At 45.4% G+C, this 15,755-nt stretch overlaps 1 protein-coding gene across 2 annotated transcripts in view; it reads left to right on the plus strand.

The window, feature by feature from the left end:
• Positions 1–15,755, plus strand: part of LOC8036756 (LIM domain-binding protein 2) — a 196,150-nt gene that overhangs the window by 161,758 nt on the left and 18,637 nt on the right. For both annotated transcript variants that reach the window (XM_042287379.1, XM_042287380.1), the window contains exons 4-6: positions 9,305–9,380; positions 10,370–10,472; positions 13,804–13,976. In XM_042287379.1, coding sequence (XP_042143313.1) covers positions 9,305–9,380; positions 10,370–10,472; positions 13,804–13,976 — 352 coding nt within the window. The remainder of the gene's footprint in view (positions 1–9,304; positions 9,381–10,369; positions 10,473–13,803; positions 13,977–15,755) is intronic.

The following is a 15,755-nucleotide window of genomic DNA, read 5'->3' on the forward strand; positions in this document are numbered from 1 at the left end:
TAATTATTTATTTTTATTTTTTATGCTGATAGAAGATTAACTTTCCGCAAACGCTGAGATCGGCTAGCTACGACGGAGGCCCTAACAAGCGTCCCCTACTCCTCGCTAAGCCTTTTTGGACGAGCTTTTACTGACGCCCGAGATCTGTGCCGGGAACGGTGTGTCTGAAATTATCTCGGCATACTCAGGCAGGAAGAAAGCAAACACATAACAAATATAATGGCCATTAGCAACCGTCAAATACGCTTTGAATTCGTTCGAGCACTTGTCTGAAGAATGTCGCACCGTGCGCCGGACGGGCATGAACCCCAATGCGGTGCGCATAGGGGTTCATGCCCGTCTGACGCACTTCCGGCGAACGGTGCGACATTCTTCACAGAAGTGCTCGACTTTTGCATTCTTAAAACGGTCTGTATGCGCAAATTCGCCTATATGATTGCAGGATAACTCTATGCGCATACGCGATGTTGAATATTAGTGAAATGCAAGCGGGTGGGGACTTCACTTCGTGCAGTGCTGCGGGTCAGTGCAAATAAGAGATAAGAAGTGTGTTAAAATTGAGCTTTTCAATGGCACCTCCGAGTTTTACCTCGCATACTCAGGCACATTAAGAAAAACAGTAATTGCAAAAAGTAATGTAAAGGCGCGAGCTCGATGTATGCATACTTATTGTTTGCTACAGCTTGTTGATTCGTTCACAAGCAAGATCCCCGAGCACCCGAGCTTCGCAGCGTCGAGACTCCCAGCACTGGCTCGTCCACATACCTCGATTGGAACGCTAACAGGATGGCTCAAGTACAAAAATACAACAAGCATGTGTTAAGACAAGCTATACATCTCGGGCTTGTGCTAAGGCTTCGAGGTCTGACCATTTAGGTTAGTTTAGAGACCACAAATGACGCTCTCGGGACCAGAAAACAATCTCTTGTCGACGTGTCGATCGCAACCGACACCATGACACCCTCCTCCCTGGCCAACTAGTTCCCAGAGTGCAACGGGCGCCGTGTTGCATGCAGGGCTTTATGGAAGTAGTCTATTGTTCGCCAAAAGTTTAAATATAAATTATTGTAATTATTTTCAAATCGTTGTGTCAATGCGAAAGGGTTGCTGTGGAATATATATATATATATATTTTTTTTTTTTTTTTTTAGTGAAGACATTTACACAAGGTAAAAAGCCTGCAACTCACAAAGGTCGAAAAGAGCATAATGTTAAAAATTTGTCTAGGACCATGTTGATAAAAGTAAGCGTTGACAGGAAACAATTACCGGGAAGAGATTGACTGTTTCTTATTTACACTTTATGCATTGAGTTCTGCTGCTGTCAATTTTTATGTTCTCAACTTCGACACATTTTAGTAACATATTTAGCATTAAAAATATATCAATGGAAGTGAAAATTATTTGAACTTAATTGCTGCTATACAATTTGCAGGTGTATGAACAGTACAAGGTAATAAATGTGTTAACGGAGCCTCGGTTCGTGGACTCGACTGTATGGCTTTCTTTTTCCTTTCTTTGCGTGACGTCTATGTATAAATGCGTTTTTATGACGCATTTTTTTTAAACTCTACCTTTAACTCCTGTAACAGCCCTGTGATAGGGATAACAGTATCAATATATAAATAAATAACAAAAATAATTGACAACTTGCTCCCCTGGGCAATTTTGCCTCAGTTTCTGATTGTTGTGAGAGGTGAACCGATAATAACTATGACATGAAACATCTATCAGTGTGTAGCTTTAAACATACGCTATCTCAAGATATATTGTTCGTGTAGGTGAGTTTTATGAAATTAATTATATCTTGCTCCAAACTTGCTAAAGATCTAAAATTTTTTAATTTTTAAAATCGGCTTCAAATTGTTATGTCGTTTGCTTATGAGACGTTAACATTCACCATATATTGGATGTAGTTTATTATTGCATTTGTGTGGCAACTATTTAAATAATCCCCTTGTTTGCTGCAAACTTATAGATAACCTAAAATAAATAGTTATTTCAACCGACTTAAAAAGAAAAAAATGTAGTATTTATTTTTTTCGAACTTTTTTTTTTTTGCGGATTGTCTATTAGATACACAAACACTGTAATAAATATTGGTTGACCTTGTTTTGTTTTATTCTTGGGACAAGCAGTTAAAAAAAGCCGCCTTTTAACTTGACTCGCTACCTTTTGGTCGGTAATGCTGGCTTCACCGCGACGTTCTTGGTAAGTTCAAAATCAACGTGCATAAAAAGATCACAATGTAAGCTATAACGCCAAAACATCATCCCTAGCCAGTGGCGTACCAATTTGTTTTTTCAGGGAAGGGGAAACCCCCCCCCCCCCTTCCCTTAGGGCCGGGGGGAGGCGCCACCGGCCATTTTTTTCCCTAGCCAGTGGCGGCTGTTTCAGGGGGGGGGGGGGGGGGGGGGCAAGCGCCCCCCTTGCCCCACCGGTTGGCATGCCCATGTCCCTAGCTAAAATGAAGCACGTCGACTCAATTGGGTCGCCTGTTCACAGTCCATGGTGAGTCAGTGTTCATACTTGTAACTCTCCCCCCCCCCCCCCCCCCCCGAGCATTTTATTTATTCTAATAATCAATGGAAAATTACGTGACGACGAGAGATGCATAAAAGAAAGCAGGAAAAACGCCAAGGAACCACCCGTGTAGCGATTGTCCTTCGCGTCGTTGTCGTGCAAGCATATGCATGCGGCACTTGCATGAACAAGTATGGTAACCCTGTTTTCGATATAAATGGCATGGTATTTAAATATTAGGTATGCCGTCATTAAAAAGAAAAGAAAAAGTGAAAGCCGCTTACAACTCCCTGTAACGCCGAATTAGAGCGCAGCTCTTGAGGAGGAGGAGGGAAGGGTACTGGGGGGGGGGGTTCAACTAACCAGGGGGGGTCACGTGACCTTGGGGGTCACGTGACCCCCCAATGCCGATGATGTCATCACTGACGTCACTGATGACGTCATCAGTGACGATGACGATGCGGATACCGATAACGTCATTACTGACGTCACTGATGACTTCACCTGTGATGATGACGATGCGAATGTCGGTGACGTCATCAGTGACGTCACTGATGACGTCATCAGTGATGATGACGATGACGATGCGGATGCCGGTGACGACATCAGTGATGATGACGATGCGGATGTCGGTAACGTCATCAGTGATGATGACGATGCGATGCCGGTGACGTCATCAGTGATGATGACGATGACGATGTGGATGCCGGTGACGTCATCAGTGACGTCACTAATGACGTCATCAGTGATGATGACGATGACGATGTGGATGCCGGTGACGTCATCAGTGACGATCGATGACGTCATCGGGGGGTCACGCGACATCGGCGGGGGTCACGTGACCTCGGGGGGTCACGTGACCCCGGTGGGGCACTCGCGCGGTGCATTATGGGACGTTTCCCATAATGCACCGCGCGGTTACGCCGATGGCGACGGCGACGTCGACGGCGACGCCGACGCCGACGCCGACGCCGACGCCGCTCAAGCCGGAAACGGGCCCCTAAGAGCTGCGCTCTAAAAAGCATGTAGCCCAGTTGCGTACGTCAAAGTTGCTTGCATCCTAGGTCAATACCTCATTAAATTTTAATGGCGAGAGTAAGCTATCAGCTAAGCCTTATGCCATGAATTATGCCACATTTTAAAATTATCTGCAAATTTGGAGCAAAAAGAAAAAAAAAAGAAAGGTTTAGTTAACTAGTCTGAAAAATACAAAAAAGGCAACCAATATTTATATCCGATAAATGTTCACGTCATAGGCAACAAACACAAAACATTCAAAATAAAACAAAAACAATTACATTTTTTTTAACATCGACTTCAGAAATCTCAATTTTTTATATTTCTAACATGTTTGGCGCAATATATAATCAATTTCATAAAAGTAACCTACCCAAACCTACATACATGTATATCTTCAGATAGCTTGTGCATGTTTGAATCTACGCACTGGCGGTTGTTTCATGTCATAGTTCTTACAGGTTCAGTTTCTATGACAATCTACCTGCGAGTTTGTGAAAAAAAAAAAAAAAAAAATTCATAAAAGCTAAAAATAAACATTTTCTTTAAAAATAGCCTGTAATTGTCTTTAGAAGTTGAAAAAAAAAGTATATATTGAAAGAACTTAACAGTTTGTAAACAACGGCTAAATTTGCGAAAACAACAAATGGAGCTTTTAAATTCCACCAGGTGGCACTTCAGAATTTCTTTTCGGGGAAGCTGGTTGTTGTTTGTGGCCAGGACAGGGGTGTGGCGAACTAGGGAGTACATAACAAAATATCGGTACATAGATACGATGTGTGGGGCGTGTGGGGAGGAAAAGGAGACGGCTGAACGCTTAGTATAAATGGCTTCACCCTGCAGTTGTTCAATGTGACACCGATTTAGCACAGGCATTGGGCTTTAAAGGCAGCCATGGGTTGCCTCCCTTATCACCCAGAAATGTTGAAACCCGCTCAGCGCGACTCTCCACCTGGGTTGTGCATTCTGAGTTCGCCGGGCTTTCTTGAAAGTTTTTGCTTCATTTGCCTATTCAGGATGCTCCCCCCCTTTTTTGTGTTAACTTTCACTGTAAGAACAAGGGAATACAAGAGCTCATAGCCTGCTCGGTCTTCGCGGGAAACGAACGAAAAGAGCAAACGTAGAACAGCCCGCGACGTGGGTCTTTCGACGTTCTTCGAGGATTATCTCTGCTGAAGTAATCTTCCGAAAGCCTTTGCGGTCTTCGCGAAAACTAGGGAGTTTTCGTAGATCGTTTTCGCTGTCCTGCAACGCTTTCCGCCAACCGACTACGATACCCGAAACTCTACAGTCAAGGCCAACGGCGTGCAGGCGCAGTAGCGGCTTCTTCGTTGTGGAGGAGGGGGAAACGCGATAGCTGCTCGGGTGGTGGGGAAGGGTCGGCGCAGACAGGGTCCGTTCCTTTGCTTCGGTTCTGTGCAAAAAACGAAGGAGCTGTCCCCAAAACGTATTCCAAAACAAGTCCGGATTCCGTCCGATCGTCATGAAGTGACTGTCGTCGACACTGTAGATTGGCTGTGCTGTGCTATTTTAGATATTTCTCAAATAAAATCTCTCTGGATAATGCGGTTCCGTGAGGTACGTACACTATGCTGTTCGATTGATGATACTCGTTGAATTTCATGTTGTGAGCGGGGAAATACCCGTGGCTCTCGGCTATCTTGTGTAATCAGATATTTTCGTCAGTTAAGGCCTTTGTAGATTGACACGGCTGGGTGTCTGGCGACGTGAAAAATCTGCTTAAAATGCGGCAAACATTCCGGTTTCATGCGTACTGTCGCGCACAGACTCACCAAAAATGTTTGTTTTTGGTTCCCAAAGATGATAGAAGGATTTCTCAAAGACATCAAAATTCTACTCGTCATAACACACACACACACACACACACGCACACGCACACACACACACACACACACACGCACAAAAAAAAAAAAACGCAGCAATTTAGCAACTAGCTGTGTCTGAGATGGCGCCTACGCAGGCTGCCACAGCCCACTGACGAGAAAATCCACAGCCCAGCGCAGTCGGGCAGCACTGGCGTACACTCTCAGAACCAGGGACGCGCGCTGTAAATCGCCTGGCTCAAGACTGCCACCTGGAAACGTTGAGTAGGAATGTTCAGCGTTACTTGTATACTCAGTTGGGAAACTGCCATAGGAGCCTACTTTGAAAGAGTGGCTCCGATCCGTACTCGAGGTCCAGAATGTCTTATATTCTTTGCCATCTCTTCTCACCCGCTAAAACACACACGTGCTCGGACGCATAAGCGGAAGTACAAGGACCTTCAGTTGCGTTTTTTTTGTTTTTTTTGTTACCATTTGGAACAACACGGATTGTTGTTCTAACCTCGTTGGCATAAATTACAAATGCACGTTAAAAAAAAAAAAAGAAAAAAAATTACATTGGAACTTTTTGCTCTTGTTCAAAAACAATTTATTTCTCTGGCGACGAATAATCCGTTCAGCATGGCTCATTAAAGGCAAAAAAAAAACAAAAAAAACTACCATGTTAAAACACACACACACACACACACACACACACACACACACACACACACACACACACACACACACACACACACACACACACACACACACACACACAAAAGCGGAGGACGCGTTATTGGAGCCAAGTGACGTCACAATGGCAGAGACTCAGGAGGGAGAGAACGATTTTCCTAGCACCAGTCTCCGTTCCGGTGACCACGACGGGGACCTGCAGGAATCTGGACACTGCCTGACATGTCGTACCCTGACCGGGCACGTCGCTCACGTTTCTTGTTCAATCAGATGAAATTCTCGCTTGTCCGTTTGGTCGCGTAATGGCAGTCGTCAAACGGATTTGCAGGTACTTTTCCTCTACGCGCAAGTTTTTTTTTAATTTTTTTTTATCCTTTTGCCTTTTTTCAAGTTGTTTTTGCGAGTGTGCTTGTTTCCTTGGCCCTTTAGTGGCACGGCTGGTTCCCTAGCATTATAAGTAGGTCCCCCTTTCATATGCAGGAACGCGTGTACGTAAGTACATACATACCAATAATAGTACGGGTACACATTTCTTCCGTGACACTGTCGATCGCGTGCGTGTCTTGGGACCTTATGGAAGTTTTATGGCGCGATTTGTTTTGTGTTCGTTTTCTTACAGTTTACATTAACTTTCACCTTAAAATCGATTATGTGGTTGTCGAGGCTGTAGAAACAAAACAGAAGTACTGGCGATTTTCTTGAAATAGCAGGCCACTTATTCGTTCGTCGTCTTCTCTTCAGTTCCCTGTTTACGGTTCAGGGTGGCTGGGCCAAATGTTGAAAATACTAAAGCCAACTTTTGTGAGACTCTCACATTCCACTTCCACAAACGAGTCCCAATAGTGCGAGCGAACTTGCTCCCCGAAACAATTGCCTTGTCAGGTTGTGCGTCATCGTTTTTGTGTCGTCGTTTTTATCCTTATTGAAAGAGTTACTAGACTTCTGATATTTCAGGTATGTCGAATGCATGCTTGGATAACTCGTTGGGAATAAGTTATTTTGTTTCTGTTCAGAAAATTATCATTACGTGATTTGCTTACCCTTTTTACCGGTGCAGTCTCTCCCATTCTCGGGATAGTGTGGTTTGGTACACCAATCATGATAGCAGTGTTGCCACACCTATGCATTTTTCTTTCTAGTGAATATTTCAAATTGTTCTTCTCCTGCCTTGACTGTCCCTCGAGGCCAGTAATACCTATAAAGAAAAAAGTACTTAAATAAATCTGTTATATCATGTACGCTTACGATGACAGTGCATTTAGTGACAGCCATTGACTAATGAGATAGTGTCAATCAGCTTAATAATTGGTTTCTTTGTTTAAATGTTTAAGCAACGATAGAGTTCTTTTTGTCTTCGACATATGGCGACACTGGTTCACGATGGAGATCGGAAATTTAGCCGGTGCAGGAAGACGGCTAACCTGAGGTTTTCACGCAGTACTGATCACACGATCACACGTCGGGTGCGATGTTCATCCAGATTGAAACGGGCAGGTTTCGCGTCATTAAATAGCCTTTTGAGTGATCTCTATATCTCTTGATAAAACGTCTTGCTTATGCTGTGATGTCACGCTTTGCATCTCTTCAACGCGGAGAAAATAAAAGTGCCCGTTGTTGAGGGACACTTCCCAGTCGAAAATTCTCATTATAAATTGGAAATTCCAATTGGTACCAGTTAGGTTTTCGGACAACCAATTGGTCACTGTAATGGGAACCAATGGGAACCATTTGAAACCCATTAAGTTTCCAACTGGAATTTGTTTTCCAACTGGTGAGACCCATTGGCCAGTGTGCTTCCAATTGGAACCCATTAAAACCGATTGGTTCCAATTAAAGCCAGTTAGAATTCCAATTGGAGCTAATGATAATTTTTAGCTGGGTTTGCTCGGTCGAGTCATTGAATAACTAGCTCGGCCAATACTTCACCAAACCTGGTTCGTGTCAGTTCCGCGCCGCACTTCCCCGTTGACGATAGCATTATTGAGATGGATATGCGAGATACGTCTTTCCGGAAGCGAATGCGCTTAACCAGCCTGTTGCGCCTCGCCAGGAGTCGGCGTAAATAAGCAAATTACCCGTAGCTACAGAAGGACAGAACACTCGGACGTTTCAATTTGTCTTTTTAGAAACGCCCAAACTGTTTCTATGCCCCTCGTATTATTTAACTCGCTCTTCAAACTTGTCATCGTCGCAATTCAAGCGCGGGGAACTCCGTTGATACTGCGAAACTTGTGAGTTTTTCCTGAGCGAAGCTTGGAGAACGCGTCCAGCGAGCGCTGCCCCGTCGGCCGCACCAGCCCAGCGCCGGGCCCCGTCGGCGCGGTCGAGGATCTATCCGCGCTCGGCGGCAAGGACAGTGCTCGGAGTTCGCGGCGGCGCGTCGGGAGCGAGCGCGCGCCTGCTCCCCTTCTCGAGAGCCACCCCCGCCGGCCAGAATGGTACGACCCTGCTTTCGAGCAAGGTCACGCCGTACCAGTACAATGCGCGCTCGCTCCACAAACCGGCGAGGAGCGCGTCGCTTGTACAACGCTCTCTCGGCTCATTTGTAGCGTTGGTGGCGCTGCGCGCTGCGGCCCATGGTTTGGTGTGACGAGGCGACCGTAATTCGCTTGCAGTCGGGGAGGACCTTGCCGTGTCGAAGCGTGTGCCCGACGTTCAAACTGTCTGCTGGCTCGCTGGTGTCCTCAGCGTCAAATGTTCACCGAGCTGTGTTTATGAGACGATGCCTGCGTTAGGCCTAACCGGCAAGCGGACTACACGGACGCGGCATGTTTTGGCGACGTTTGTCCGGGCTGAACCAGCTGAACGCGCGTGTCCATTCGGCTGTTCATGCTGAGCCCGCAACGCGACGTGGCTCCGTCGCACCGCCGTGCTTGTAACCCACGCGCGTTGCCACTCGTGGGTCGAGAGCCCTGCGCTCGCGGTCCCCGCCACGTGTATTTTTTTCATGCGTGCCGCTGACCGCGTCCGAACTGACCTGCGTCTAAGATGCCGTCCGTCGCCAACGGCCGTACAACGACGGGGAAACAGTGTATGACCGTGCTGCGCAAGAGAAGACCCCTAAATTGGCGCACAATCATGGGCCCCTGAACACTGTGCGGTTTTTGTTGCGTGCGGCACGGCGACGTTTCGGACTGTCGACGTTTACCAGCCCGGCCCACCGATGAAGTCGATGTTTGGACAGAGCATGCCCGGCGGCCCGCCGGCGGACCCTTTTTATTCATCGCCGTTTTCGTCCTATTTCAGAAGACATACACCGTACTTTGGTCAGCCCGACTACAGAATTTACGAGATGAACAAGCGGTTGCAACAAAGAACGGAGGTAAGCTCGGGCTTTACCCTATCGTCTTATCGAAAGTGTGTGGCGATCGACCCTAGGGTTTGGTGCCTGTCTGGCGAGCCACCTTCGCTTTCCGTATGCAACTCTTTTCGCGAGCTAGTTGAGAAGGGTTACAGCCTTGTGCGAAGAGACTGGCATCTTCGTCTCTTGGCGCAATGCCGAGTGCCGATCGGAATTTTTTTTTTTTTTCACTGGGTATGCTTTTTACACCACGCCCGGGCCTGTCTGGCGGTTTTTCGGTGTTGTTTACATATTTACCTGTAGTTACCTGTAGTTAAGCCTATATCCGAGTCCAGTCGACTGTTTTGTTTGTGCTTTTGGCGTGAAAGTATCTCTTTGTTTTTGCTGATTGCAGTATATAGTGTTGCGTTCCTCTTTAGGTTTCCACGAAAGCACTCGTTTAGCACTCAAGGTTAATGCACCGAGTATGTTCTGCAAAATATTCGTGTGGCACAGCAATGACGTTGCAGAAATGCTTATATGCTAGCCTGAGTTTGATGTGTTTATCTGACTTGCACTATGAGTGTGCCACAAATGTGCTTTTGGAGCTTTATATGGGATCCACTTTCTTTTTAATGTGATCACATTAGATTCTCAGTGCTCACCAGGAATGGGCAACAAATTTAAAGTCCAGTTTCCTTCCCTTGTAGTTGTGAGAAATTTTGAAATTTCACTCGCTTTTGATTAACCTGTAGAGTGCATGTCCAAGTGCCCTATTCAGTTGCCCTCTTAAGACTGGGTTATGTCGAGTTCTGCCGCTTACGGAAACGACTTTTGGAGGCAGTGTAGTAAAAATGCATCGGTGCTCGAACGTGCGAGTGCTGGTCAAAACTGGTGTTCTTCACTTATAAATTTCCACAGAACATTGTCCTCCCCGAGCATTGCAGTGGCACGATCTGTAGCTAGCAGAATGCTACAAATTCGTTATTTTTGTACTGCAATCACGCCCTTGCATCCATGCTTTTTTGCAGGAAAGTGACAACTTGTGGTGGGACGCATTCGCCACAGAATTCTTCGAAGACGACGCCACGTTGACACTTACTTTCTGCTTGGAAGATGGGCCAAAGCGTTACAGTAAGTGTGTAGGGCCTTGGAAGCTCCAGTTGTTCATTACTGTGATGATTCCATCCCGGTAACATGTCCAAAACGTTTTCAGAGCCAGACGGGAACCACAGCTACAATTGTAGGCTTTGCGTGTACGGGCAACCATATTTTCCATTTTGTCCTAGCTGCGAGGTGAAGTACCACTTTTTTGTGGTTTCAAGTACAGACAGGAAATCTACTGGTGACCTAACTAGAGTAGTGAAACTTGCCTGCGTATGAATTTAAGTTGGTTATTTGTGAATTGCTGTTAGAATTTCTTTTTCTGATATGAAGCATATTGTTGCCTCCCTCTTTGTATATATGAGTGCTAGGGTTATTGGGTCATGCACTACATTGTTTTTCACTTGCAGTGCTGGTATTGTCTAGCATCTTGTATTCCAATTCTAATTTCTGACACCTAAAAGGACAACCAACCTAAAAGGTTATACACCTTTTAGGTTGGTTGTGCAGGAATGTCCAATTTTTCTTGTCAATATTGTGGAGTTGCCAAGTTAAGAGCAGTGGCCTTTGTTGGGGATTTAACCCCTTAAGTGCCTTGGACGAGCTGAGCTCGTCGGCCGCTTTCTGGCTAATAATGCCGTGGATGAGCTCAGCTCATCCAGTGGTTTTTTTCGGTAGCCCTCAGTTCCACGGACGAGCTAGTCTCGAGTAGTTTTGCGGCGCTGATCATAGATGGCAGCACTCGTTTTAGTTGGCAAATATTTTTTTCGCCTCCGCCGATTTTTGCTTAATAAACTTTTTTCAAATTTTATGTGCAATACTAAAGGAATAACAATTCAAAATAAAAAAAAAAGTGGCACTTTTAGGTTACTTTTGGGGAAAAAAAAAAATTTGGCACTTAAGGGGCTAAGTGGCAGACTATGTTAATAAACTGCAGCTCATCAGCATGTGGAGTGACAGCATGCATGCCACAGGCTCAAAGATTAGTTGGGATATGTATGGGCATGAACTAGCATACTTTAGTGCTGTCTGGTGCACTAGGGTTAGACAGCATTCTAAACAACTGTTTCTCATAAATGGTATGTACATTCGATCTCACAGATACCGTCAAAACCTTGCTCTAGTGAATTGGAGTTCCAGGTTCACCTTGTAGGTGGTGCTGCATGTTAGTGTGTTCTCTCATCATAAGAGATCACAGGAACTCTGTTGTAAGCAAATGCAAGTGTGTGAACGGGCGACTCAAGACGCTACATTTTAAGGCAGACAGACGTCCTACTGTTTTGATATTCATATTACAAATTTGAATTTTGTCATTATTAGTGACTGGGTAGCATTTGACCTTTTATAGAACACCAAAACCCTGCAGCTTCTACTTATTGAGTAAAGGCTTGAGAATGCCACCACTGAGCTTATTCAATGATCAGTACTCGAATTATCACAGCCCCTGCGCACATCTATAACATGCTGTGTGGTATGAAAGATACAAGGCAGTGGCTGCCTCGGTTATCCTGTGCGTGTGCCAAGCTTTGCGGTGCATTTGTTAACTGATAGCGATATTGCTATCATTGGTTATTGATGTCACTGGCCTGACCTAAGGCTGAGCCTCCTCCGCGGGTGGGGCTTGGGCCACCGGCATGCTGTAAGTGCGTGGCGGTTTCGACGAGGAGGTGGGGCCGCTGCAAAGCAGCATGTACGGGTGGGTCAGGTGGGTTAACATTTTTGGATTGAGCTGCCGCAGACTGTCACCGCTAGATAGCGTGAATGGTTGGGCCAGGTAGGGTTAACACGTGCCCCAGAGATACACGCGTGAAGAAATGTCCCTACAGCGTGCAAATCGTGCAATGAGTGTCAGTGAAACGTTAGTGTCAACGAAACATGCCTGTATCACTGGGATGCGTGTTAACCTACCCGGCCCACCTTTTCACGCCATGGTGAGTCTGGCGGCTCACAACACAAATGTTAACCCACCTGGCCCACCCATACACACTACTTTGCAGCAGCCCTGCTGCCTGGTCATAATTGCCAAGTGCTCGGAGCATTCGCAGCATGCCATGGCCCAAGCCTTGGCCGCAGAGATGATGTCGCTGATCTTCGGACAGGCCAGCGACATCAATACCCGATCATTGTGCAAACTGCCGCTTACTTTCATGGAGGCTCCAATCAAAAAGTGCTCTGTCACCGTGTACAGGACTTGGTTAGCCTTTGTACTCTGGAGGCTATGCACAGTGGGTGTTATTGACCCTTTTTTATAAAAGCTAAGTATCATAGTGAAATGTTGACTGCCCCTCCGCAATGTCCGGGAGGTTTATTTTCAAGTTCTTTCTACCTGCCATGACCACCTTTGAGTTTTGTTTCTTTCTTAAACTTTTGGAATTGCTGAATAGAAATTTGAACGGGAGAGGAATGAGGGTGGGGATTGACATTCATCATACTTTAGGAGTCATAGACCGAATTTCCTCGGCTCTGGTATAAGACTGACTTCCCTCAGCTCTGGTATGGACAACTATACTCGTTGTCACCTTAAGAAAAAAAGTAAGTGTGGTGCATTGCTCGTATGCCGTGCAAAGTAGTTCTTTCAAGATTTAATTGTCTGAGGAAGAAGCAAACACCAAAAGCAATGCTTTTGGTGTTTGAAACATGTGTTTTGACAAGAGAACATATATCTGATCTACAATGCACCTGCATATATGTTGATACTCTACATAAAGAGGGTAATTAACTAGTAGTGCTTCGCGAGGAGCCAGACTTTTGTTTACTCCGGTTCTTGATGTCAAAACTAGTATAGTCAGTTGTCTTTGTATGTGGCTCTTATGTGGCTGCTATTGAAGTATTTCATGTGCTAATTACTTGCGGACAATCAACAGGAACATTCTGTCTTGTTTTTATGATACACATTTAAATGGTGGTGTTGCTTTACTGGAGTGCGGGGGTTAATGTAGAAAAAAAAGCATAGTAGCACTCTGGCATATAATGTGAACCAAGGAAATAGCGTAGATGTAATAAGACAAATGACTACACCAATGCAAAAGCATATACGAGCATATAGAACAAGACAAAACTATGCCAAGAGTAAGATTAGCATTTGTTTCAGTTATCCATGACTGGTTTAACATTCAGTTGCTTTGTGTAGCGCCCCTCTGCTGTATGTAGTTTGCAAGGCCAAGCTAATCTCCCGCCAGAACTCCAAGGTGACATCATATTTGTGTAGACAGTGACTGGGTAAAATTTCACATGGACACTGCATGCTGTTTGGCATACATTTGCCTGCACCAATTTGTTGCACATACTGGCCGTGCGCAAATTGGATGCTGTGCAGGTTACAATTTGTGAAACTAACTGAAGTGGTTTCAATTTGTTGCAGCTATTGGGCGGACACTGATTCCGCGCTACTTCCGGAGCATCTTTGAAGGGGGCGTCACGGACCTGTACTTCAACCTGAAGCACCCCAAGGAGTCGTTCCATAACACCACCATCACGCTGGACTGTGACCAGTGCACCATGGTGACACATCACGGGAAAGCGTCTTACAGCAAGGTAGGCATCCCTCCTTCTTGGTCTGATGGGTTTTCTGTGGCCAGTTTCGTGGCATTTCATTGTCTCCTTATGCTCCTCCCTGGAGGGATGGGTGTGTTGCCAGTGGCAGCAGTGGCATAACAGCTGTTTCATCACACCCTGTTGACCACGCCTTAAATACACGAGGTGACTGCAGTACTGCAACAAAATTTTAGCGCCTATTTTCTTGTCTAAATGTCTATCACGTTCTCGCCACACAACAGAGACGCCAATTTTTGGCTCGTAAAGACACCAAAAGTTTTCAAACGAATAAACCAAACGTCTCATCAAGCTACCCATAAAAGCAGTGCGGCTTCATGGAAATATGGTGGCAAGTTGTGTGCTTGCGAGCACTGTGGGACATGGCCAAACTGGATTTCCCTTCTTTCTCGTGCCTGTTCAACTTCTGTGGGGAGCTGGCATCCCGAACGGCCAGCTTGTAATGCGTTGACACCACCAAGTGGCGAAACTCACAGCAACGCCAGCTTCTCTGTAGCCTTGCCAATGAAGAGAAATGCGACGTCACGAAGGCTCCAAGGGCGCCGGATCTTCCGAGATGTATCGCGCTCTCAGATTGCTGCCCTTAGAGAACTCGCTGGAATCGCCTGTTCGGAATGAAAAACTCAGCCATCCGTTCAAAATTCAAACATGTGATTGTCGTTAGCAGATTTCGTTGATCATGTTTAACTCATTTTTGAATGTAAGAGGTATATTTCAATTTTCATCTCAGTATCCCTTTAATGCGTGCGCAAGTTAGTCCATAATTGGTGGTGGCAGTCACGTAATCAGTGCCTGCTCACTATTGTGGGCGAGCTCAGCTATACTTTGGTTTTTACTGTGGCATGTGTAATGATTGTGCTTTATAGAGGTATCCCATTTCTAATGTAGTTAAAAAGTTTGCTTGTATGTGTATATAATTTAGACTTGTTAGATATTTCGGACCTAAAGGAGGAACCGTGAACTACCTGATAGAAACGGTGCATATTCAAGACTGATGTTTCAGACAGCTTGAAGTTCGAAAGTTAAATTTTTTGGTTAAAATCGTTGAGAGCAATCAGCGGGAAACGCCACCGAGAAGCCATTTGAGATTCTGTCGGCCGCACAGGTGCATTGTGGCTTGGTTTGGCAGCGCTACGAGTACTGCCAAGTCCTATCGCTAGGCGATGCTATGCCAAAGTTTTTTTTTCTTTCTCTAGCTGCGCGTCATTATTATCATAATTGTTACCATTTTGCTTTGTTCATTCGCCATTCTGCAGTCGTGGACTTGCGCCTCTCATCTCGTCTCGGTGAATCATGTTTTCGGACTACGTTGGCTTGGACGTCATGGCCCCATCTGTTCTTCTCCTGGTGCGAAGTGTTGCTAAGAACCACTGAAAGAACTTACTTGACCATAATGCTAGAAAAGGCAGCGATTCTTAAGCTAATAGAAAGTGGCCGAACGCAAGTGGAGGCGTAACCTGAAGCAAGGCACTATTGACGGCTTTTTTTTAAGCCAGATTAGACGTAATAGAGGCAAGTTTTTTTAATCTGCCAATTTTTCAGACCGCTATTATTCCGTTGTTTTTTCAGTCCCTGTGAAGTCCGAACTATCAATCTGCAACTGTTTTCTAGCTAGCAAGAGCACATGCTTTCACATAGAGATGTGCAAATACACAAGTTTCACCTTGACAATGCGCTTGTCACATCCATACACCAGATTTAACAATAGACTACAACAACTCTCAATTAAAAAACTGGCTGCATGCTTTGTCATTTTGCCAA

This window comes from Ixodes scapularis, unplaced genomic scaffold, assembly GCF_016920785.2.
Source record: "Ixodes scapularis isolate PalLabHiFi unplaced genomic scaffold, ASM1692078v2 PGA_scaffold9__187_contigs__length_104089568, whole genome shotgun sequence".
Lineage (NCBI taxonomy): Eukaryota > Metazoa > Arthropoda > Arachnida > Ixodida > Ixodidae > Ixodes > Ixodes scapularis.